The sequence below is a fragment of the Muscardinus avellanarius genome, assembly GCF_963383645.1.
Source record: "Muscardinus avellanarius genome assembly, chromosome: 6".
Lineage (NCBI taxonomy): Eukaryota > Metazoa > Chordata > Mammalia > Rodentia > Gliridae > Muscardinus > Muscardinus avellanarius.
Window position 1 is genome coordinate 46354839 of NC_137791.1, and position 27155 is coordinate 46381993.

The 27155-nt window shown below is 39.3% G+C and overlaps 1 protein-coding gene across 3 annotated transcripts in view; it reads right to left on the minus strand.

Annotated features, from left to right (window-relative positions):
* Positions 1–2426: 2426 nt before the first annotated feature.
* Positions 2427–27155, minus strand: part of NPNT (nephronectin) — a gene marked incomplete at its 3' end in the record, with an annotated part of 79034 nt that continues 54305 nt past the window's right edge. For 2 of the 3 annotated variants that reach the window (XM_080696991.1, XM_080696992.1), the window contains 4 exons: positions 13540–13626; positions 12991–13089; positions 4213–4469; positions 2427–2522 (listed from right to left, as the gene is read on the minus strand). In XM_080696991.1, coding sequence (XP_080553117.1) covers positions 2427–2522; positions 4213–4469; positions 12991–13089; positions 13540–13626 — 539 coding nt within the window. The remainder of the gene's footprint in view (positions 2523–4212; positions 4470–12990; positions 13090–13539; positions 13627–27155) is intronic. The other variant, XM_080696993.1, reaches the window with a different exon arrangement.

Genomic DNA, 27155 nt, shown 5'->3' on the forward strand with positions numbered 1-27155 from the left:
ATGGCTCTACAACCATATTTCCTGGCCCTAACTCAGAGGATCAGTGATTTCTATCCCCCTTCCAGCCCTGCCTATACAAAGTTAAATGACAAGAGACCTTCTCTTGGACCTATTTTTCAAAAACATTACTATTTTGTGGAACTGGGGAGATTCCTATAAATAAGGGAAAGGAATCATACTGATGAGCTAGTGAAAAGGTCTAGCAGTGTGGTGTGTGGCACTCCTTCAGTAGCCAGGTTAACTTGTCACATACAAACAGAGAGCGTGCATCACACAGAAACCTCCGAGGCTCATGTTCCTTGGCAGGCTGTCTTTAAAACAGTTGGGAACAATGTCACTGAGCAAGTGGAAAGTTTATACTTTTGTCAAAAAAAAAAGAAAGTATTAAAAACCCATATTATGATGTAATTGAGACACTAAGATATCTGTCCATCACAGATTGGTTTTTGTTTTGTTTTGGGTAGGGGGTTTGCGTGTGTGGGAGTATGTATATGTGTGTCTTGGTTAGGATTTAATAATGCTAGGTTTGACACAAAGGAAGAGACATTTAATTCCCTCCTTTCTCCTTCTTTATTATGTTAGGAGCTCAAGAGAGAAATGCCTAAAACCCAGGCCAAATTACTTAGTTCTGAAGATGTTCATTATATCTTAGCGTTAATATAAAATCATTTTGTGGGATACTGAAATCTGTTGTTGTACCTGGAGGTAAGCACATCTTGAATAGGTCAACTTTTATCTAAGTTTTTTTTTTAAGAAAAAGAGATTTTCACACTTCTTTTTTTTAATAAAGGATGCTAATTTAACAACTATCTCTGTCAGGAAATACTCCCTCATGCTCGAGTCTAAGCCTGCTTCTGCTTGTTCTATTCTTAGTGCATGTGGAGGACAGCTGGTCACTGTCCTCTTGATGCCAACCCTCCATATACTTGAAAACCATCAGTTGTTTGAAAACCCCCAGTCTTCTCTTCTCCAGGCTGAATAATCCCAGTTCCTTTAATTTTTCATCATAGAGCTTTTTTTCCAACCCTTTAATCATCTTTGTGATTCCTGGCAAAAATAGCAGAAAATATTTTGATTACTTAATCAGAAATGAAGAAAAGCATCAGGAGGAAGTTTCCCTTAAAAGATGTGTATTTTTTAGCATAGGTAAAATATGCAGGGAGGAAATACATTTGGGGGATTCTGGATGTTAGAATTCCAATCTCGTCCTCTTCCCCTCGCGTGTGAGCCCCGTTCCAGCACATCCAACACCTGGGTGCCCAGGACTTGCTTCCTATCTTAACCTGGCACAGCATGCAAGATGAGCAGTATGTGCAGAAACTTATATCAGTTTAAAATTGAACACGACCATCTGTTCTGATGGAGCTTCCCCTATGCTGCGTCTTACTCTATACACAGGATCTTTCCTCTGAAGTAACCACAACTTTTACAAAACTTTCTACAGATTCCCAGTGACAGCCATGTTATGATGGTAAAAAAAAAATCATCAGCTTTAAAGTATAACTGGAAGCAGTGAGGGTTTTATATATTAACTGCAGTTTCTTGTCTCCCTAAAGAGTTTACTACCCTTTGTAAAGATCAACTTCAGAGCAATTTTAACAAACCCATTACTCCACTACCACAGCCAAACACCTCTGCCAATCTTCTCTTGCTGCCAAAACAGGGTCACAGAACTGGATGGCATTTTCCCATGCATTATTTTTCTTTAGCTCAAGAGAACACAAGCTGCCTTTTACCTTGCAACTAGAGTCTGTAAATATTAGGAACACATAAGTACTTAATAGCAATAGCACATTTACACAAAACACAATACTACAATGGGGATTTTGTGCCCATTCTACATCATTGTGTTCAAAAGAAAAATACAAATAAGAATAAATGTATCTTGGTATGTTGTATACCCTTCTTTTATAAAGTGAGTGGCAATAAAAGTCAGAGTAAGGTCATGGTAGAATTAACTTCAGTGAAAGGATAAGCCAATTTCACAATCACACTGTACATCGTATCTTAGGAAAGTCAATACTACTCATGGTACAACACTGAACAGATAACAGAATGGTCATTTGCACAGATTTCTTTTGAAAACTTCTCCCATAATTTGCTACAATTAGCACTCTATATCCAGGGTGAAAGACAGTATAAGTCACACATACTGAAGTCCTTCCCAAACCAAACATAGGATGGAAGGCAACAGCCAAGAAGTGGCTTGGATGTGTCTACAGATGCCCCCGCACGTCAAGGAGGGTGCCACCGTTCACAGGGCTGGCACAAAAGCAGGCCAGCAAGATACGGGTCACCCACCAGACCTCCTCCTGACCCACTGGCCACTCTTCTCCTAGGCCTGATAAGAAGGGGAAGAGGAGAGAAGGTGAGGATTGGAGAAAGGCGAGGGAGCAGCGTGGTGGTGCAGGACTAGGGCGGGGTTGCTAGCGTCCTTCTGAGCAGTGGCCTCTTTTCAAGCTCACATCATCCAATCCAATCTCCCCAGGGTGCCCGGGCCTTCTTTCACCTTTGAAGATGACCTAGGAGAGAACGCACATCAATCAAGCCTCCTCTGCCCCTTCCCCAATGTGCTCGGCTCACTTAGCAAAATAAAGGCCAACCTTCCCCCAAACTGAGCACTAACCTAACATAGGAGGAAAGAGCACAGTGGAGTGAGTGGTCAGGGCTACCTGAGGCTCGCCTTTCAGTAGAAATTTAAATCATCAGTAAACTGTTCATCAGAACAAGTTACTCTTTAAAGGGCTACTATGACCTATAGACTGGTTGACCTCAGGAATGCTTGAGACAGACAGTTGTCACATTACCAAGGTTAGATGTAGGAAGAGTGCGACAGAATACAAAGGAGCAGAAACTAGGAGTCAAAGATCTGAAAGATCATTATCATGCAGCCTCCCTGTGATCCAATGACACTGCTGTGTTTACCTCTGTAGAAACCAGAGCCTTCCTTTTTTATTTTGAAAAAGGATATTTGAGTTGCTGAGGGCTTAAGTCGCAGAAGCTAGCCTCAAACACGTGATCCTCCTGGCTCAGCCTCCCAAGTACTAGGATTACAGGTGTACACCACTGCGACCGGCCTTTCAGTCTTCTTATATTTGTACATTTTATAAGAGCATCCCTGCTTCTTTAAAAACAGCAGAGACCTTTTTTGTTGTTGTTGTAGTACTGGGGTTCCTGGAAACCCTTCTACCTCCTGGCTACACTCCCAGACCTGTTTTTTTAATATTTTATTTGGAAACAGGGTCTCTAAAGCCAGCAAGTCTGGCTTCGAAACTGCGTGATCCTCCTGTCTCCGCCTCCCAAGTGTAGGGAGTACAAGTGTGCGCCACCATGCTTGGCGCAGCAGAAACCTTTTAATGCTAGGATTTGAAACAATTTACTTAAAGAGAAAAAAAAAATCAAAGAATAAAACAAAATCCAACTGCCCTGATAAAAGTTGTATCAATGGAGTCTTATTTTTTCATTCCAAAATAGTTTTGAAGAACTACCTATAAACATAGATGCAGAGTCTATTATTGGGAAAAGTTTTATAAACATTAACATAATGTAAAACATTTTCTCACTACCTAAGATTTGATTATTTAAAATTCAACTGGGTGGTGCATGCCTGTAATCCCAGTACTTGGGAGGCCGAGACAGGAAGATTACAGGTTTGAGGCCAGCCTCTGCAACTCAGTGAGGCAGGTTCAAAATAAAAAATAAAATAAGGCTGGGAGTGTAGTTCAGAATTCAATCACAGTACCATGAGTAAAATAAAATGTATATATTCAATCGAAGCTTTCCCCCTGTCCTGAGTAGAATAATGCTTTCCAATTGTGGTTCTGGGTTCCCCACCAAGACGGGTTCACTACGACCTCTGAGATGGAGTTGCGGGGGGAGACTGAACTTTAAATAAGGAAAAAGAGCCAGCTCTCCAGCAATTTAGGGCGGTAAAGGCTGGATGTTTAAGGGATTGAAAAAGGGAGCGCAATTCAGAGCCGCCCAAACCTTCGAAGTTTCTATCAACTTCTTTTTAACTTTTCTATGCCTCTTTTAAAAAGAAAATCAATAAAAACAGTGGTCTTGCCCAGGACGGGAAGGGCGGTGGTGGTCTAGGTGCAGCGAGGAAGGATAAAGCAGTGGAAAGGGATTTCAGAAAAGAGGGGAAGAAGGCACCCTCAGGACTGAGCCATCCCTGCGGGCTCTGCTGGGGAAGCAGCTGGCTCTACTTACGCTCTTGACGTCCGCCCCTCGCAGGGTGATCTGGGTTTGCCTCCAGCCATGGCCACCATTTCTTCCCCACAGGGCTGCTCCGTGGGTACCGTGTTTTCTCACAAACACCTGGAGCGTGCCAGAGTGCAGCCCGGTCACCCTATGCCTGAAGGACAGGCACAGGTCCCCCGCCTGCAGGAGGCGGCCGAGGGGCAGCACCAGGCGGGCAGCTCTTCCCCCCGGGGCTTTGGCTGCCGACACTGTCAGGTACTGTCCACCTGGAATGGGAAAAACAGGACCGTGTGTGTAGGAGCCGCCTCCCTGTCTAACACAACAGCGCCCACCGGAGCTTTACCACATTTCGGACTGTGACAGTCATTCCTAGAAACTCTCACAATTTTGAAGGCGAAAAATAAGATTTATTCCCATGTCTGCCTTAAATTCTCTGCTGTTCACAAAATGTACTCACTTCAGTCATAAAGAACAGAAGTTCTGCCAAAGACACACAATGATTAGTAGTCCACACTGGGAATGCTTCCAGTGAAAAACGAATGATCAGAAACACACAGACACGCACAAGGGCGCCGCTCCTCATGTTACCATCCTCGCCCATTTATGACCTTGTTGCCCAATACCCCCTTGCCGAGAGGGCTGGGTGGTTTGGTAGAATTGACCCCAACTTCCTGGGAGAATTATCTGTGTGGATGATTAACCTCTGGCCATTTAAAGAGCAATATATGTTTATTCTCTCCTCCTTCCACTTATAAAAAATGTCAAAATACAGAAGTTTCTTTTAAAACACATTCAAGTTACAGCCGGGCATGATGGCACACACTTGTAACCCCCACGCTTGGGAGGCTGAGACAGGAGGATCGCGCAGGTTCAAAGCCAGCCTCAGCTACTTAGTGAGGCTCTCAGCAACTTAGTGAGACCCTGTTTCCTAATAAAATATAAAATAGGTCTGGGAGTGTAGCCCAGAGGTAGAAAAACCCCTGAGTTCCATCCCAGTACAACAAAAATAAATAAATAAAACACGTCCAAGTTTTCCATGCTCACACTGGTGTACGCCTAACCCCAGAAGTCACAGAGGGTCTTCAAAGCTCTCCCCTCTTGCTGACGCATCAGCTTTATTTGGAAGCAAGTGATTTAAAGCACTTTTATATTAGAACAAAGCTATAAATTATACCCACTTTATAATATTTTCCATTATACACAAGTAAAAACAAAATCTTAACAAAAAAATTCACTTTAGATAAATCACATTGGTGATATCTTCAGGACCCGAGGCCTACAGAGCTTTCTTCCCTCTGTCCTCAGGAAAATTATTTAAAAAGCAAAGTTTAAGCAGCAACCGAGTGGGGGAAGCCGCTGCTCAGAAGAAAGTTACAAATAGTATTTTGAAACTCAATCCATATACCAATGACTTTCCTTTCAGGAGATTTTATCTCAGCCAAATGAAAAACACACTATTTGTTTCAACACTGATTTCTCCACAGGAAAAATGCAGTTGGAATGCTGAACACATGCATAACTTTTGAGCTGAAAGATAGCCCATCATCTCCTTTCTTAGGCTGAACTTATATAAGACATGATAAGATCTGGCATGTATGAGAGGTACTGGGTATTGACTTCAGGGGCATTCTACCCCTGAGCTACATCCCAGCCCTATTTTATTTTTTATTTTATAATAGGGACTCACTAAGTTGCAGAGGGCCTCATTAAGTTGCTGAGGCTGGCCTCAAACTTGCAATCCTCCTGTTTCAGTCTCCTAAACACTGGGATTCCAGATGTGTACCACCACGCCCCGCTCTGGCATGTCTTCTTTTTCAAGTGCCTTCTCTACTAAGTGCCCTCAAGCTCCCTAGGTCACAGGTTACTTGGGGTACTAGGGATTGAACCCAGGGGTATTCTACCTCTGAGCTAATGCCCAGCCATACTTTATTTTTTTTGTTGTTTTGTTTTGAAACAGAGTCTCACTAAGTTGCTGAGGGCCTCAGGAAGTGTCTGAGGCTGGCCTAGAACCTGTCCTGTCTCAGACAAGCGACTTTTGCATACTTATGATGTGCCAGGTTCTGTGCTAAGTGCTCATGGGAAAAGAGCAAACACTGTGATGTCAGAACCAACCTTTCCTCCTCATTACACTCCTAAGTGTTTCAGGTTATTTGTTGAACAAATTAATGGTGTTCCAAGAATACAGCAAAACCTGCAGCTATAGGTTGATTCATGACTTGAATCAGTGAAAACAAACACACAATTTTTTATCTTCCTCCCTTTAACCCTCCTTCCTTCCTCCGCAAATTAATCTAGAAAATATTATGGACCAAAACATTTACATGGATTTTAAATATCTTTCTATAAAGTCAGCTTTTGAATCATCATAGGTATTCTGGTTAAGACTAAGATATAAGGTTATTACAGTGAACCTTCAAGTTTTATGAAAACAAGGATTATCTTAAGTCCCTGTGGAATGTATAATAATATCATTTTTCAAGTTATTGCCTGCAAACAAAGCAACCTAAAAAATCAAGGCATCCTAATAAAAAATTCTAATAATCCCCCTGCATATGTATTTAAAACTCAAAAATTTTAATTCTGTGTGGTAAATGAGATTACAATTGTTCTTCTCCAGACAGTTGGTTTAAAGTACTAAGTTTGTCTGATTATTTTTTTCACTATGAAAAATTCTTTTCCTATAATTATAATAAAGAAAATGTTACAAGACTGAAATAGTAACCAAGGGAAAAAACTAATCCAGCATCCCAAACAAATTATCTATTAAATTTAGGTGTTAAAATTTTAATTTGCTTCTTTTTAATTCTGTGCATCTTGGTGCCTCTAAATTTTTAATTCACAAAGGAATAATATCACATTCATTATATTACGCTAACTGTGTGGTCAAAGGAATAGATGGGGAGTTTTGCAGTGATTTTATTCATATTTTATGACTTGGCTGATAAACAGGCCCAGGTAGAAATAAACCTATTATGGTTTATGGTTTAAAATCATTATGGATATGCAAATAGTTTAGTTTTTTAAAAACAAAAATTAATACATGCTCATTGAAAAAGAGAAGAAAATCATAAAGAAATTTTGAATAAACCTAGTGATAATTACTGACATTCTGACTTCTGAACTTACCCTATATAATACATGCATATAAATATAAACTCTTTTAAAAAGGAATACCATATTTGCTGTGTTTTAACTTGCTTTCATCATTAGAGATATCATAGCCATTTACTTATCTCTGAAAATAACTTTTCATAACTTCATTTAGCCAATTTCTTATTAGTGAACATTTAAGTTTCCAAATTTTTACTTTTTTAAAATGAAAAAGACCATAAAATGGACAAAAGATATTGGCAACCATTAAAAATGGGTAATTTTTCTTTTTACATAAAGAATGTTTTTAAGTCAATAACTTAAAACACACACACACACACACAAGGGTTTCAAAGGAAAAACCCTTTTTGTGTGGTACTGGGAATTGAACCCAGAGACATTTTACCTTCAAGCTACATCCCAGCCCTATTTTATTTCAAACAGGGTCTTGCTAGCTTGATGAAAGTTTCCTTACTTGTGGAAGCTGTCCTTGAACCTGCAATCCTTTTGTCTCAGTCGCCCAAGTACTAGGATTACAGGTTTGTACCACCATGCCCCGCTAAAAAATAACTTATAAATGTATAAAAGCATGGTCAGCTTTGCACAAAAGAAAGATATAAGAAGCAAAGTTAAAATGAGATGCCTTTTTGCCTGTAAGCTTGGCAAGGATACAAAGTTTTAATGACATGTGTTTGGGGAATGATTCTCAAATGTTAATAGGATTGTAAATTGCTACAATCATTATGAAAGGCAATTTAGTAGTATCTGTCAAAATTCAAAATGCAAATTCCCTTTGACTCAGCAATTTCACATCTAGAAACTTATTCTACAGATATAGTCAATATATAAGAAAACAGTATCTGTGATCTGCATCATTGCCGAGACTAGAGGCTGAAAACAACCCAAATGTACCTCAGTGGAGGGCTGATGAAATATGTTGTAATACTTCTGTTCAGTAGGGAAATACCAGCCTGCCAGGGAAAAGAAGGAGGGTGCTCTGTCTGGGCGGGTCCAGGACAGTCTCCACTACGGCTAATGTCACTGCAGTGCAAACTCTGGGAAGCACTGCTTTTTCATCATTCCCCTTCAAGTAATGAAGACATTCTGTATTCACAGTCTATGTTCTTTTTGTCAACTCTTCAGACACTATCATTAAGTAACAAAAGCAAGATACAGAAGAAGGCACTTTTGTGTGTAAACGTCTTTCTAAAAAGAATTTTAAAAAACTGACTGTATCTGGGTGGGGGGGGGGCAAATGGGATCCAAAGATGGCAGAGAGCTTTCGTTTTTATTTTTATTATTCCATGAATACATATTTCAAAGTAATGATTCTAATTCTACTATAGATATGCTTGTGTGTACATGCAGACATACTTGTTATATATCTAAGTTAATGCCTTGAAGCCCAAAGTAGCAAAGTGTTGAGTCAGTTGCTTTTAATCCTTGATCACCAGAGATCAGGATTTCAGCAGAAGGGCCCTGGTCTCCGTCGTCTAGAAGGGAAACATATCCTCAGGGCTATGTCTACAAGCCTACAGCATATCACCGTGGGTGTCAGCCAACAATCTTCCGGTCCATAAGGGTATGCATTAATTTCACATCTTACACTTAAGTTCAAGACTGGAATGTGATAAAAACCCACTAGCACTATGAAGGGGAGTCGGTAAATTCACTTATATTTTAGCTGTTTCTCAAGGTTTTAAGTTTACTTAGTTGAGAGTTTCTTATAAGTATTAGCATGTAAAAATATTTACAACTCAGTGCGGTGGCACACACTTGTAATCCCAGTACTTGGGAGGTTTCCTAGCTAGTCTCAGCAATTTAGCACAATCCTCCACAAATTAGGAAGACTCTGTTTCAAAATTAAAAAATAAAATAGGGCTGGGGGTGTAACTCAGAGGTAGAAAAACCCTGGTTTCAATCCCTAGTACCACACACACACACACACACACACACACACACACACACACACAAACTAAAAACCCCCCAAAATTTGCAAATCTGTATCTTGGATATGTAATACACACCATTAAAATCATTCATACCTAGAAATTCAACATATGTATTTTTATTTTTATTTTTTATTTTTATTTATTTTTAATGGTACTGGGGTTCCTGGAAGCCCTTCTACCTCCGGGCTACACTACCAGACCTATTTTATACTTTTTAAAATTTGGAAACAGGGTCTCTTAAGCCAGCGGCTTCGAACCTACGCAATCCTCCTGTCTCCACCTCCCAAGCGTGGGGATTACAAGAGTGCGCCACCATGCCCGGCTAAACATATATATTTTTACAAATGGGATATTCTAAATAGAAATGTATACACATTTGGTAATTAGTATTATACATAAAAATTAGTTATTAAATTGCTTGTATTCTCTGGTCTTCATATATGATACACAGGAGAATACACACACACACACACACACACACACACACACACACACACACACTCCACCTAACCCTCCACATTTATCCCAGAATTTCCTAGAAGGAAAAAAAATTAGGCATTAAAGGTCAGCTTTATTGGTGTAACCTCATCAGGATATGATTAGAATTCTCCACCATATTCTAAAAGTAGATTCTGTGGCTCCATCCTGACTCTGGCCATGCACTCCCACCCATTCTTCCAACTCTCTACTTTACTTTAGTCTTCCGTTCTCTTTTCCAAGCTAGAAGCCTGTCCACTGATTTCCTGGAGCGTTCCATTCTGAACCAGAGGCTCACACAGCTGCTAAGAGTTTTTCAACCCCTTTATCTGATGCTGGAGGCTTTTTACATCTTGCCATGTGCCACCCAGTCAAGTCCTCCAACAAAGAGCTCTCCCCTTCCACGTCAGCCTGCTCTCCTTTGAGACAGCTCTGCCAAAAGTCCTGAGAGTGAAGCAAATTCATCAGTCATTGATCTGACTTCTCACCCTCTCATGGTCAAAGAGAACAACTCTAACCCCGGGTTGATAATTTGAACAACAGCCCTGCTCGTTACTTCTCTAGGCTAACCATTCTGTTTTTTTCTACACATTTTCTTCTACACAAGGGTCAAGACACTTTTCTATCCACGCCATTCTCTTCTGAGTGACTTACATTTAACTCTCTTCATCTCAGACCAAAAAGAATCCTTAAAAGTGGATTAATCACAGCATATTTTCTATTCTGGAAAAGCACTGTATTTCTGTGGAAATAACCCATCTTTTTGAAAGCAATGTCAAGATTCCCTCATACTGATTTAATTATCCACTACAACTCCAAAATCTTTCACATCTAGTGCTCAGTGACATCTTTCCTGACTCACAGCTGTAAGGTTGCCTTCTGGCCATGAGCCATGCTTTGTGTTTAGTCCTATTACATTTTACATTAACCTTCTGTTTTAGGTGCTGTTTATGCCATCACACACAATCACCTTCTCCAGCTTTGAATCAACCACAGTTGGATTAGTTTGTCTTCAGCATCTATGTTCAACATGCCATTTTTCCAAGTTATTGGTAAAAACATGGCCCAACCTTAGAAAAACCTCCTCTAGGGCCAAAGCCAATCATCAGGAGTCATCCAGTCACCCAAATGGCTGTCACTTCCCCTCCCTTCATTTCCTACTAACATGGCCAGTGTTGTTTTAAATGTTTCTTATATGCTATTCTCATTTCTAACCCTCTTTTCATTTTTCTATCATAGGACAAGAGGAATTTGGGTCACAAATGTAAAAATATACAAATGTGATAAATAATTTTAAAAAGTACTAAATTGGTTTTAGTGTTTAAATTCTAAAAATCAGTTTGGTCTGTTTTACATAGCCTACAAATTTAGACTGTCTACACAGAAATACGGTGACTTCTGAGTGTAGCATGAATTACTCTCCTCACTGCATCTTACTTATTTCCGGATTCTATCAATCATGACTGCCAAAGATGCTTCCTTCTCCAGAAACTTCCAGGTTAGCAATCATAGGTCTGTGAGCTGCTAAGTCAGATAATGCACATGACCACATCACTACAGCGGAGGCCGGACTATGGGAGAGTGAAAACATCAGAATAATGCTGCAGAGGTTCTGAGCACTGAACTGCCCAGGGGGCTGCATGTGTCGTGTGGAGAGAACTGGCCATAAAGTCACAGGAGCTGGGCTTGACACTCCACTCCACTATTCATTTGGGGGTTTAGGTAACTTATGTGACCTCTATCAATATTTCCTCTGTGAAATAAAGATAATATAACCTTCTTCATGGGGTGGGTAAGTCGATTAAATAAAGTTAATGAGATGCTGAATGGGTTGACACTGTAGTGAGTATTCAGTATCTGTTGGATTCTTTCTTTACAGATTCCTATGATAATACCTCCAAGATACACCCCAAGCCCTATTTTTTATTCATTTACTTTTGAAACAGGGTCTCACTGAATTGAAAAAGGGCCTCATTAAGTAGCTGAGGCTATCCGCGGACCACGAGCCTCCTGTCTCAGCCTCCCAAACGCTGAGATTACAAGTATGCACCACCATTTCCAGCTTATAGTTAATCTTAAATGAGTGATAGTAAATCCAAAAAGAGAATAAGTGAGTATACTATGTGAGGCATGACACAATTCATTTTTATAACTGAAAGAAATTAAAAATCTAGTTGGATTTATTAACTTCATATTCTTAAACATTTTTTTCAAATTTTTATTTTAAAATATTTCTGTTATAATTCAATCTTGAGAAATATAATTAGTATACTTTTTGGACTTTTTTCATAATGCCTTGCCACTCAAAATGTATACTGAAGACCAACAACATAAGTACCCCCAGGGCACCTGTTAGAAATGCATCAAAAGTTGCACATTAACAAGCCCCAGCTGATCTGTCTGCTTCAGCGGGGAGGAGCTCAAGTCTCAAGTAACTGCTGTGAGTTTTGTGCTTTATCTATATATCTGTTACAGTACTTAAGAACTAGGCTGCCACAATAAACTAAATAACACACTTTCTTCATATCTTGCATCTTTTATTCTTAGAATCTAGAATCAGTAGTACAAAAATAAAACAAAACAAAGAAACTCAACTCCTCACCCTTCCATTAAGTTTGTTTCACTCATAAAAGACAATTACTGAGGGGGAAAAAAAAGAACAATATGTGGCTGTAGCTTTGCTTCCTGAAACTAGAAGACAAAACATCTTGTAAGCCCTGAAACTTTAGATAAAGAAGAGTTGTGCAATTTAAATGACTATTAGCTTTCAAGGGACTAAGTCTAAATCCACCTACCTTAAACCCACTCTTACAGAATAAGTGGTGGTAATTTATAACTCTTTTCTTCAGTACCTAACTTAGAAGTACCCATTGTTTCCTTCTCCACCACTCAAATCATTTTAAAATATTTTAAGGGATATAATTGAGAAAACAAGCAGAGACCATTACTCTAGCTCATATGCCACTATATTATTTCGTTTTTCCCCCCGGAAATGAGGCACTATAAATAGGTTAAAAGTTATATTCTAGAATGAACCTAAATGTTTTATTTACCAAGATTTTTGAGAAGGAAACTAGCTGGTCTTCTAATTAACTACCTGTGTTTCATAATATAGTAGTTACTGAACTCTGGCTCACTTTAAAGCTAAGCACATGGAGTTTAAATACTGGGCATGTGTAAACACAGAGATGTGTTGCAGTACACTTGATAGGCAGACAGGATCAGCATGGACTGTGTACCTGGAAGGGTTAGAGGACATGTTTTTTACCTGCTGGGTCTCTGACTGGTTCCCAGTGTAAGTCATTGTCTTTTTCCCTGATCCATCCACAAAGTCCGTGGTCAAAGTTGCAGCTGTGTACCAGGACACCTACAAGGGAATGAGACCCCAAACTCAACAATGGACAGGTGAATCGGTAGACCTGGGGATCTGCACAAGTGCTTTCTCTTATCTACACTTAGTACTCCACCCGAACCTCTGTCCATGAGAGTGAAAGGAAACTACGACTTCAGGAGCCCTCTCTCAGCACAATTTTGCCTGCACAACCAGCTGCAAAACAGAACACACGAGTGCTGCCAAATCATGACCTTGTTACATTGTCCTTATAAAATATGATTTCCTTCTCTCAATTCAAACCCTGTAATTTATTTAAAAAAGAGAAGTGATGGTTCATAATTATTTTTACTGAGCTGATTTAACTGAGTGAGTTATAAAAAGCAAGAAAATAAGATATATAATTTTCCCAGATGGGACTGAAAAATCAATAATTGAAAAGTTCTGAAATGGAATGAAATAATAAAGAAACACAATGGTATCTACCTGGATCATCCTTTGCTTCATCATCGGCACTGACTCCTCTTTCTATTTCAAATATTTCAAACAAGTCATTTGAAGGCTGTCGTGGAACTGCAAAAAAAATTAAATAAGGTATTGATATAAAGTATTACTTTTATCAAAGGGCAGAGGAAAAGACATGGGCACTTCATTCAACTGGAGGCATCCAAAATATTCAATCACATTTCACATGAAGATTCATGAAGTTTGTTCTGCAGTGATTCATGCTGTATTAAAAGATAGTTTTCAGCCGGACGTGGTGGCGCAAGCTTGTAATCCTCGCGCTTGGGAGGCGGAGACAGGAGGATCGCGCAGGTTCGGGACAGGAGGATTGCCAGCCGCGCTGGCTTAAGAGACCCTGTTTCCAAATAAAAAGAGTATAAAATAGGTCCGGAAGTGTAGCCTGGAGGTAGAAGGGTTTCCAGAAACCCCAGTACCATAAAAAAAAAGATAGTTTTAAAAAGCTTCTAAAACTCAAAATAAAGATAAATTAACAAACATTCAATTTCTAGCAAAATATTTATGTGCATTTCTAAAATTGACTGCTGGACTTCCGGGAAGATGGCGACCGAGAAAAGCGGGGCTTAAGAGCCCCGCTAACAACTAATCTCCATTACCAAAAAATCAGCGCCTTTCATAGCCAGAAAACACCATCACCAGACAAACAAAAAAATCACCAGGCTCCAGAGAGAAAGCGGACTGAGAACAGAGCTCAGAGCCACAGAGGAGATACACTGGCCTCATGCCCGAGTCCGCGGCAGCAGCGCCATACTGCCGGCGGCAGCGACGACTTCACCGGACGGCTACAGCAAGCCGAGGTGAGCCGCTGCAGAACAGCCAGGCGGGATTTCTCGCCGCAGGTAAAATCTAAAGCTCCCAGTGGCTGAGCTCAGCACACGCTGCAGGGATTCAGAGTGGAAATCAAAACCAAGAAGAAATACTCCAGCCTCACGGCCGAGGGCGTAGCAGCAGCGCCATATTGCCACCAGCGGCAGCAGCAGCGAATTCAATGAGTCCAGTACAGCTACATCTGCGAACTCAAGAACAGCGAGTCAAATTGCGGGCCACAGAGGAGAAATCCCAGTACTGTACTCCCTGGGACTAGACCCAGTGGGGGAGGGGCGGTGGCAGAGATATCACACCATAGGAGAACTTGCAACCTGGCACCCCCCCCCCACAGTCTAAAGCAGCCTCCATCGACTCTCTGGGTCGGAGACTCTGTGCGACACCCAGTAAAGGAGTAGTGGGGTCTGAGATACTACTGACTCGAGATCCAGAGCACCTTAAGTGAAGCCATAGTGACCCAAGGGAAGAACCCAGAGAAGGCACAAACTTCCGAAATCATGGGAAAGAGGAATAACACTGGAGCAATGAATGCCCACAACTCCACAACATCAGAACCCGATAAAACAGAAAATCAGAGATTTCTAGAAGATCAAATCAGGAAAATAACTGTAGAAATAATAGAGGTGCTTCGAAAAGAACTCAGAGAGAGCCAAAAAGAGATAAAGGATGCAATTAATGAAGTAAAGGCCTCAATTCAAAGCACAAACAACCGATTAGACTACATGGAGAACAGAATCTCGCTCTTAGAAGATGATAATTCCAAAAATGAATGCATAGTTTCTAATCTAGGAAAAAATATTTGACAGCAGGAATCTGATATTGAAGAAATATGAGCCCATTTTAAGAGAGCTAACCTAAGAATAATTGGAATAGAGGAGGGAAAAGAAAGTGAAACCAAAGGGATCAACAAGCTCTTCAAGGAAGTAATAGCAGAAAATTTTCCAAACATAGAGCAAGAGGTTGATACACAGATCCAGGAAACTTATAGAACTCCCTTTAGACAGGATCGGAGAAGAGGATCCCCACGCCACATAATTGTCAAAATGACCAATGTGGAAGCCAAGCAGAGAATCTTAAAGGCAACAAAAGCAAAGGGCCAAGTGACATTCAGAGGCAAACCAATTAGAATCACTCCAGACTTCCCAAACCAAGTCATGAGAGCCAGAAGGGCTTGGATTAACATATTCCAAACTCTGAAAGAAAACAACTTCCAGCCAAAAATTTCCTACCCAGCAAAACTTTCTATCAAATTAGATGGAGAAATAAGAAGCTTCCATGACAAACAGAAACTGAAGGAATTTATATCTTCAAAACCAGCACTAGAGAAAATACTCAAAGAGATTAACTACAAAGAAGAAATAGGTAACACACTCCAGAACTTGAGAAACAAGATTTTCCATCCAACAGACAACTAAGATTGGTTATCTGTGGAGATTCATTATTTATGTTAGTCTTTTACCTATCTCTAAATGGTATTGTTTGCCTTTATTGTTGTTAATTTTTAGGATTTCTAGTTGGAATATTAATATACCTTCAGATATAGCATTTGGAAATATTTTATCCCATTCTATTAGTAACTTTTAACTCTGTTTACATTGTCTTTGGATATACAATATTTTTTTTTATTTTTTAGGGAGTTTGTATACTCTTCTGTTGCCTGTGCCATTGAAATCATATCCAAGAAATCACTGCCAATTTCAATGTTGTGAGGTTTTATGACCCAGATTTTTTCCTAAAAGCTTATAGTCTTAAGATTTATATTTAGGTCTTTTATCTATTTTGAGTTAATATTTATATATGGGATTAGGTAAGGGTCCAACTTTATTCTTTTCCATGTAATTATTATGTTTCAACAATATTTAGTTAAAAGATTATTATTTCCACCACCAAATGTTCGTGGAAATCTTGTCAAAAATAACTTGACAATATAGGGAAGAATTTAGCTCTAGGCTTTTATTTAACTCCAATGGTTTATATATCTGCCTTTAGAATAGTACTACACTGTTTCAATTATTGTAGCTTTATATGGTTTGAAATCAGAAAATATATATCTTCTAGCTTTGTTCTTTTTCAAGATCGTTGTGGGTATCTAGAGTCCATTTTCCATATTAGGATAGATTTTTTTTCTGAAAAATAAATATATAAATATATGATAGTTTCACCTAAAAAAATAGGAAAAAAATATTCTCTGGTAAGAAAGAAAGTAAAAAGAAATATTGAAATGTTATCTTTAAGTCATCAAAAGCTTGGTATCAGACAAATGAAACTGTTATGTGAGATTATCATTTTTAATTTTGGATAAATTGCTATAATACTAGATGTCAACCACTAAGCCAAACATGGGAGGGAGGGATGGGGAGAGAATGGGGTGGGGATCGGGTGGGGGCTGACTGGGCGTTGTGTGCATGTATGTCTACAAAAGTTTGTATCCCACTATGATGTATGAATACAGTGCACCAATTAAAAAAATAAAAAAATAAAATTGACTGCTATGAAAGATACTGCTGTGAACTTATATTAAGGCTGCTGTTGCTGAAGATGCCTGGCTTTGCAGGGCCTGGTTTGTTTCCTAACCACAGCGCCCATTCCCCCATCACTTCTGCACACTGAGGTGCTTCATTTTTACAACCTTTTCCACTTAAGCAGGTTTCCAGGCTCTTTATCCAGTCTTCTTGGTGCAGCATTTACAATCCACCCCACCAAAGTACACAATTCTGTCCAAACATGCCATCCATGTTCACGTCTCTGACCTCTCTCTTTCCTGCTAATTGCCCTGTCAAACTTCCCTTCTTCCTCCCAGACCCAGTGTAAATATCACCACCTCTGTGAAAACTTCCATGCCCTAGGCAGAATTAAATTCTTCCCCCTTATCCCCCAGTGCTCACGTTTACACACCTCTGTTGCACACTTGCGTAAAGAACTGCAGTTATTTACACACATGTGTCCGTCCCCCTGCTAGTCTCTGAGTCCTGGAGGGCATCAATCACATCTTTCCCATTTGGTGTTTTGAGGGCTTGACCTGGTGACAGGTACTCAGTAAATGTTTACTGAGTAAATTCAAAAGATTTGGTCAGAAACCCAGGTACTTTGTCAACACTCTTCTTCAAATGACATAGGCAGAAAAGAGCTTAAGAATCCACTTAAACAATTGATTCATTTAAATCATTAATTCATTCATTTATTCAATGTAGATTTGATTCCCAAACAAATGTCAAGCACTGTAGTAGGCACCAAAGGAGATGGTAAGCAGGTGAACAAGCCCCACGAAGATGTAAATCTCATGCAGCTTTAAGATATTAAACATGGAGTTAAATGACCACTGTATTCTAAACTTTGATAAGGGCTAGGAAGGAAAAATTCCAAAAGATGTTATAGAGGACAACTAGGTTGGGAATGTTGGTGGTGGATGGGAATTCTTGGCTCAAGGCCAGTGAATACTCCCTTCTCTTTGCCAGAACTTCAATTATCTAGCTCTATTTTTATAAGGTAGGGAGTAAAACATTTAGAACATCATGAAATAGACATCAACCAGAAGAACTCCTTTTTCAGTAATGCTTCTATTATTTTTAGCAAGATTTTAAAAATCGACTATCACATGATTTTTTTTCTTTTTCTTTTCTTTTTCCTTTTGGCACTAGGGTATTGAACCAGGGGCATTCTGCCTTCTGAACTACACCCTCAGCCCAATTTTATATTTAATTTTGAAACAGGGTCTCACTAAGTTGCTGAGGCGGCCTTGACCCTGCAATCCTCTTGTCTCAACCTCCCAAGTACTGGCTATATAGGTATGCATGTCCAGGAACAATCTCATATTCTGTCACTAATTGTTTTTAGCTTATTACTTCCAGTTTTTTTTCTTTTTGTTTCAAAAATAAGAATAGTGAAGTTTCATCCTCTTGCAACACGTATTTTCATATACCCAGCTGGATAGGGATGGAGAAGCTAGAAGAGAGACAAACTCGAGAAGCAAACACTGACACCCTGGATGTGAGGACACCTGCCTCCCCTCTTTTACATGCCCATGATGAATGCAATGACATCCAAACACAGCTTTCCCTTCTTCATTTGGGGCTCTAAGAGGGGGGGGGCACCTCCAATGATTTGCTAGAAACATTACGAAGTTGTAGGCAAGTATGTGTCATTTCTTACGACATAGAGAATGTTATAAAAACACTAGAGGACAATCATGCTTTTGTTTTCTTCTCCTGTTGTAACTTATATAAATGATCTCTGAAATGTAATAGCTCAGCTCTTGGAGTACCATACTTTAGAGGTGCTATGATGGTTTTCGGAGTCCTCTTTTCTTTCCCACATGAAGGACCATCAAATGGCAAATAATCTTGCCATCGATGCAGAAGGTGTTGGATTACACACAGGTGTCCTGGCAAGGGGCCTGCTTTATCAAAGGAGATCAAGGGGGTCCTCTCTGGGAAGCACCACTTACACTGAGAGGGAGCGTTTCAGGTAGCAAGTAAAAGGAAGTGCTTGGGACATACAGAGAAAAGAGCTCACAGCGGCTGGATGATGCTGACAAATGGAAAAGCACAGTAGGACAAGGCTGAAGAAAATGAGAGGGATGAGATCATAGAGAAGGAAAGAGCAGCCCAGAGAATGAGTCATCTAACAGCCTGCAAAGCCTCAGATGGTTCATTAACTCGTAGGCACCTGGCTTCCAAGAACTATTTATCAGCAGATGACCGTGCCCTGCACAAGTTCACTGCAATTCAGTGGGACAGAGCCCAAGGCGCTTAGAGACTCTATATTCTCACAGCCATTAGTCCTCACAATTCCGTGTGCTGTGCTTCGTATCCCTGCCAGAATTCTTAACTACTACTCCTTCCTCACACTGCTGGTATGAATTACTAAGCGCATCCCCCTGAGGTGCCAAGAGGAGCTACAGACTCACTCCCTGGTATATTTTATAGTTTATGGAAAAAATATTAAGTGAAGTCAGTCATGGAAAAATAATTTGAGTGATATTAACTTATCTCAACAATATACAAAAAAAGACTAGAAGAAAAAGTGATAAAGACTACACCAACATGCTAATAGCGGTGGCCTAAGTGCTGGAAATGAATGTAATGCTTTTTCATGTGTCATTTGTCTTTTGTAATTCTACACTTTTAGCATTATTTGTGAAGAGTAAAACTTCAAATATAAAGGACAATTTTCCTATAAGATCTTAAGAAGAGGGTTCTTCCCAAACACACCTACATTGCAACCACGTATCTGTGATTTGTATTTTGCTAGCTCAAAGAGAACTTTGAATAGTTTGGACACATGTTATTATATGTGAGGCTGCGAAGCTGAGCTGTGTGAAATCCAAACAATTTTTTTTATTCAAAGAAACTATTTAAATCAACAGTGAATTAAAATAAATAACTAGACTTGCTTGAAAATAGAATTTAAAAGGCATTGCATTCATTTCCAACACTTAGGCCACCACTCTTAGCATTTGGTGTATTCCTTATCACTTTCTCTTCTAGTCTTTTTTTTCTTGTATATTGTTGAGTTAATATCACTCAAATTATTTTTCCATGACTAACTTCACTTAACATTTTTAATTCTAAATGGACACTGATACCTAATTCCTCTAATTATTCTTTCCTGCCTCACATTTTCACTAATATTCAATTTATAACACAATATGCAAATTTGACCAAAAATGCATCCGATATTCTCTGTAGTTGAGCTAGTAATTTTTAGAATCAGAATGGTATAACTTTAGAGATTAAAAAAAAGGTAAGAGAAATGCTAGCAGTACAGTCCCTCCATCCATCTTCCTGCTTTCTACTCATCTATGTGATCGTTTGTAGACACTGGGCGTCGGCTGCTCCCGAGGCTCCAGGCTCAGAGCTTGTTGTGAAGCGATGGACATGCCCCGGCCTTCCTGGGATCCACAGGCTAGGGGTGAAGACAGACATTTAACAATTTCCCCAACTAATAGATGTTTCCAAGAAGATGCACTGGACTGTGGGTTTGGGGAGTGAAGAGCTGGCTAAGGGAGCACGAGGACAGAGGTCCTGCATGTTCGGAGAGGTGAGGCAGGCTTACACTAACACCCGAGGGATGAGGCACTGTGGGCTCAGGCCCCCAAAGGTGATGGGCTGTGGGGCTTGCAGTGAGGAGGCAGGTGAGGAGGCAGGCTGCCGCGGGAAGAAGCGCCGAAAGAAATGTGAGATGCAGGGAGACGGTGCAGGGCCCTTCAAAGCCCTGTTAATATTTGGGGCTTTATCTTGGCAGAAATCGGGAAGCTCTGAAGAGTTTTAACAGAGGAGGAAGAAGATCAGGTCTGGAGGCTGAAATTACTGTTCTGCGGCAGCTTGGAGAATGAACAGGCAGAAGATGAGAGTGGATGTCACAGGGCACTTATGACTAGAAAAACAGAGAATGCTCACGTGCTTTTAGCCATTTCCTAAACATTTTCACACACCGAAAACTATCCTTGCCTGTTGCTTCTTACAACCTTCTGCATAACTAAAAGAAAGGGAGGGTGCAGGTCCTGAAGCAAGAGAACCATGGGATAAACACACAGTTGGACTGGGTCGAGGAGCACAGCATTAACAGTGGTGAGGAGCTCCGGGCCAGGGAGAAAACAGCCACAAGAAGACTTCTTGTGGGAAACTCTGACCTAGCCCTTTCTTCTAAATACATTTTCTCTAGGGATGTGATAGTATTAATACGTAACCTATGTTCACAAACGAGGTTTCTCAAATAGTTAATTGTATATTTTTACCCAGAAAACCTTAAGAGCAAGCACAGAGAAGTAAACATAAATATAATCATATATCGATTCCATTGTTCATCTGCTTGCAGAGGCGATGACAGCAAACTGGAAGCATTACTTGTTAAAGGTAGATTTGTGAATTCAGTTTCTGTTCCAAGGTAGTTTGTGTGACATTCCCCAGGTCACTTCTGGCATTTGTTGCTGGAGTAAAAGATCAAAGATAATGGTGTTTTACATTCTTCCTCTGCATAAGGGTTAGTTCACTGAAGAAAAAAGTTCATCTGTAACTATCTTTATGTTCTGAAGGCTCTTTTGGTGGAAAAACCTGGAGATTTTAAGAGTGTGCAGGCTGGAGGGTAGGGGTGAATGGCGGGGTCTATGAGGTTGTCCTCCTCTCCCCCCTCCCCTCCCCCCTCCTTCCCCCCTCTCTTTCTTCTGATGCAGAACATGTGTAGTGGAGAGCAGAAAATAAAAAAGACTGGAAATAAGTTCCTGCAATTTCCTTAACCACATTAAAGAACATTTTTAGCTATCTGTTCATTACTAACAATAAAAGGGTTGCCCGGCCCCAAAGAAGTAAGACCTTACTTGCCAATTTTTTAATCCTATAGGAAGAATCTACAAGGTTCAAAGGACACCGGGCTGAGAGGAATGAGCAGAAGTGGAAAAATTAAATCTCTGGTGGAAGGTGGGACACAGACACAGTCATTCAGTAGTGAGCCCGGCCTTTGTGGCACACCTCTTGCTCTTGTTTTGTATGCACCTTTTATGAAGTTTCAGAACAACTGAGAACACTACCTGGAGAAATTGTGGAAGAAGAGAATATTTAAAAAGTGGTCATTTCTAAGCACGGCCATATGATGGTAGCACAACTTTTCCAGATCAGGAGGACATCTGGCCGTGGTGGTGCATGCCTGTAATCCAGATCCTTGGGAGGTGAAGGCAGGAGGATCATAGGTTTGAGGCCAGCCTCAGCAACTTAGCAGGACTCTCAGCAACTTAGTGAGATGATGTTTCCAAACAAACATTTGTAAAATGGGTTGGGGGTGTAGCAGTTTGTCCTTCTTCCCTTTTGAAGCCTCAAGGGTTAGGCTCTGCAGGACTGAGTCCTACCACTTTCTGAAGGCAGGAAGAATAGAAGCCCACCTACAATCAACTGTAGGGGACAGTTGTCAACACACTCACCAAAAGATTCTATATAAAGAAAGGAACCTTTGATTTTTGAAATTTATCAGACCTGTCATGTAAGTTTCCCATCTGGACAGACTGATCTCCGAGAAGGCAACTGTCATTATTTTCATAGCCAAGAAGCTGAAGTGTGATGCCATCTGTATTTACATCAATGGTTTAATTTGATACTAAACACATAAATGAAACAAGCATTCCAATTATTTGGTAAGAAACAAAGGAAATACAAAGTAGCAAATTTCTAGTTTTATTTTCTCTGTTCACTTAATAGCTCACCCGTGCAAATGAATTGTTTCAAAAAGATATTGTTAATCAAAAATAACATTAAAATTGTAATGAATCATAATACAAAGCATCAGAAAAGTATAAACTGAGAACTACCACACAAGGTTGTCATTTTCATGAATTGATTAGGAAATGGTATCATTACTATACAAATGAATTCAGCATCAATAGTAGTAATAGGTAATATGTATTAAGTTCTTATGTATCAAGCACCACCTTAAGAGTGTTATATGCACCATCCCATCTAATGCACACAGCCACCCACTGAGGTATACTATTATTATCCCTGAATTACAGATGAGGAAATAAAGACATAGGGAAATTTAATAATATGCCCCAAATCACAGAGTGGCTGTGGATACAATATTTTAAATTATAAATTACAGACAATTGTGCATGTAACTTAAAAAATATTTGATTTCTGACTCTTGTCACCTTCACCAAGAACTCAATTTATACTTTCTGGAGAGAACTATTTTTTCCTTACCAGTTACCATAGGATCCAATTAAAATATAAATCAAAATCTTAAAATCTTTCAGAATTCACAGCACCAGATCCTGACCTAGAGGCACCAATATCTCACTCTTTCAAGACACTGGCAGAAATTCCATCTCCAGGGAGATGGCAGGCACAGAAGGGTCTCTCTGGGCCTCAAACTAGTTCGGGGACCTTTTCACCTCCCAGCAGAAACAATCTTTCTACTCATCACCACATAGAATCAGAAAAGGAAAACATAATATTCCCAGGACTAAGAACAATGGGATCAAACTAGCCACAAACCGTAAAATCCTTAGAAGGGAAAGGAGAAGGAAAAACCTCAGAATATCGTGCAGCATAGAAGCAATCAGTAGAAAGGAAATGGCTTTCCTCTGCCTGCTTGATACTTTCAAGGCATCCTCTTGTTTTATAATAACATAGTAGTGGGCAGGATGGCTCTCTGATATGGCCACTCAAAAGAGCACCTGATGCATATCAATTACATTCCTCTTTAATCCTGGATCTGTAACACCTTTCCTTTTACATGCCTAGGCACAACTGCTGTATTTTTAAAAATCCTACCTCTGGCTAACTCTGTCTCTGTCTAAGATATGGTTCTGTGGATCAGAGCTGCCATTATGGTTTAGAGAACCCTGCTACCTATAGGAACAGCATTGCCTGTGAGTTTGTTAGAACACAGGCTCTCCGGTCCTACCCCAGACCCATATGATTTGTATGTACATTAAAGACTATGTACTTTCCCCAGAAAGTTTGACTCAGTAAATTTTCCATAGGTATTAGGTATCTACATCTTAAGTATCCTAGGTTCTTCTGGTTCAAATAGGCATCTAACGCTTTGAGGGGGAGGGGGGAAGGTCTCCTTGCATCCAAGTGATATTATATTCTTTGTAGGGATTTGAGTATCCTAGCTAAAACTGACATTTCTGACAGATATAGTTGTAAAGAAACACTTAAAAGGTTAAAAATAGAAGTTACTAAAATTTATTGACATTTTAAAAACCAGTATGTACAAAATAAAACTGACATGTTTAAGAATCAGAATCTCCCAAGGATACTTTTGTAAACACAAATTTCACTCTTCTGCAGAGGAGAATGTGATTCATAGGATTCTATTATTACTGATCCTTCCCCCCCACTAATTTCCCCCAAACCATGCAATGAGAGCTAATTAGTAAGGGCTACTGTGTTTTGTGGAGCATGGTCTCCATATATCTTAGTTCACCCCAGCCTGATCTGAAATCAGTTGCAATGAACTCTAATCCAAGGAGTTAAATAATCCTATGGTTAAATCCACTTGGTAAATAATGCTTATATTAAGCCTTTCTAAGGGAATTGCAATGACCATTACTGCATTAAAAATTTGAGCAGCCTCACAACTAACATACCTATTTAAGTTGGATAAACCAAGGATCTTTCAAATGTATTGACCTCAGAACTTTTAGGGGCATACAATCCCAAATATTTCATAGAGCTACTGAAATACACGTTCATAGGCACTGGTCTGTCCCACTATGAAATACAAAAATTCCATGCTTTATCAGGGAACTTTAATGCTACTCCTATAGAATTAGCCTTACAAATACATCTGGTTACATTTCTAATCACATTAACCTAAAAAACTCATGGCCCCTCAAATTAGATTTATTTTAAAAATATGTACTTAATATTTCATAACACATGAACAGCTATTTCCCTAAGTATATATTATATAATATATCCCCATTATAGTTTTTACAGTAAATAAAAAGAGTTAATAATCTTCTATGTTTCATAAAAATTTATTATTCCCCTAATTTTCATTTGCATTATCTCTGATCCTTGAAACCATTCTATGAGAAGGAAGACAAGGAATATACCTTCATTTTACAGATGAGGAAGTTGAGGCAGAAAGCAGTGTAACTGTTCAAAGTCACAAAACTCATAAATAGTAGATAGAAGTGAGTCAAAATTAGGTCTCTGATTCAGTGTAATCTCTCCTTAGAAGTAGCTAAAACATCCTCAGATCCAAATGCTTCACCCTGTTTTTATATTTCCCTTTTATGCTGTTCACTATTTTTTAACAACATGTTTAAAATTTAGAAGTACACTAGAAGTTTTCTACTACCAATAGCCAAATTAAGTTGTATCAGAATAAGAAAAAGATCATATCCTGATCATTTGGAAAAGGACTATCAGAACCAACAAGTGAAATTTAGCAAGTCCAAGCATATGAAGGATGACTTGAAATGAAAGAAAGATAATCCACAGTAAAGCTACATTTCCCTCCATTCAACAAATGTTTATTAGTATCTTCTATGTATCAGGCACTGTGTGACTATTTGAGGAAAAAAATATCTAGTGTTAAATAGCTGTGTGTAAATCCTCACATAACATTCTTGGCAACAGAGGGAAATAACTTAGATTATAAACATGTAAAAACAAACAAACTAGCCGGGTGTGGTGGCGCACGCTAGTAATCCCAGCATTTGGGAGGCTGAGACTGGAGGATTGCGGTTCTTGGACAGCCTCAGCTACTTAGTGAGGCCCTCTGCAACTCAATGAGACCCTGTTTCAAAATAAATAATAAAAAATTGGGCAGGGGGTGTAGCTCTGAGGTTGAATGCCTCTGGGTTCCATCCCCAGCCCTGAAAAAAAATAAAAAACCAAACCTCCCCCCCCAAAAAAAAAACCTAACAAACAAACCCCCTTATGATTAGCACTAGGTCAGATCTGACTGTTATGTATCTTTGGACTTCATTGTTGGAGACAGATTTGAAATACTAAGAATATTCAAGTAGTCAGCCAAAAATGGTTGACTTGAAAAACAGTATCTATGAAAATATTAACAAAACAAATTCCTGAGCCTAAAGGAATAGTTGAGGCATTTTCTGAGAGTATTTCTCTAAATATATTGAGAACGAACCTGGAGAAAACAACCAACTGCCCATTATTCCTGAGTATCTGGCAAAGGTAGAATTGTAGTTTCATGAATGTAAGAAACAATCTCCCAGTAGTAAGGAAGGTTATTGGAAGGGGCTTCAGTCACCTTTAGAGATGTTAGATTTAAGAGACCTCATAAGGCTGTCACACTTGGATAATTAAGTAATGTTGGTTTAGATAAATGTTTTAGGCTCTGAATTAAAATAGTTATTATAACTATTATATTTAATAACTTACCGGAAGGTTTGTATAACTTTTTTGTTGTTGTTGTTTTGTTCTTTCTTTTATAGGAGTAATAGATGAACAACACCTCAGTGACAGTGATACTTTGCTTATACCTTTAGGAGGTATTAAGAGGTTGTTCCTTAAATCTTCCTTGTATTTAAAAAAAAATTGTGCAATTTCACAAAGGCCAATTTTTATATCACAAAAGCATGAAGTAACAATTATTTGGATTAATTTTAGGAGTTATGAAATATATATACTTTTTATATTCAGAGATAATGGCATTATCTCTGAATTGCTATAATTTCCCTCTCAATTAGCATCAATACATTTTACTGTGGAAACATTAGCATGATTCAATGTGTAATTCACAGCAAATACACCTTCCAACTTTTCTATAATCTAAAAAATTTTCTAGTTTAGTTGTCTGGAGAAGGAATTTGGGACCTGTATATTAGGAGAAAGATGACTTGGGGCAGAGTGGAAGCGGGGAGATGGGTAGAAGTGGTTGGGTTTAGGTATAATTCCAAGGCAGGGCTAACAGGAATTCCTTACAGATTGGATGTGGGCATAAAAATAAGTAATTTAGGAGGATTTCATGTTATCTGACCTGAACAACAGGTGCTAGAGGTACCGTCAGCTTGGTTCAGAAAGACTGAGGATGAAGATGTTTGAGGGAAGAGGAGGAACCATTCTGGATGTGGTGAGTTGGAGACATCTGTTTTCATTTAACTGGAGAGATCAAATAGTCAAGTGATATACAAGCCTAAAGTTTGGATAGAAGTCTGGGCTGAAGATGTATTTTTGTTACAATGTTTTTTCTTCTGCAGTTTTGTTTTAGGATACCTTTAAATCTTTTCTCAGAGGTGCAATGCACACACAGTATAGAGAAAAGCTCTTTCACAACCATTT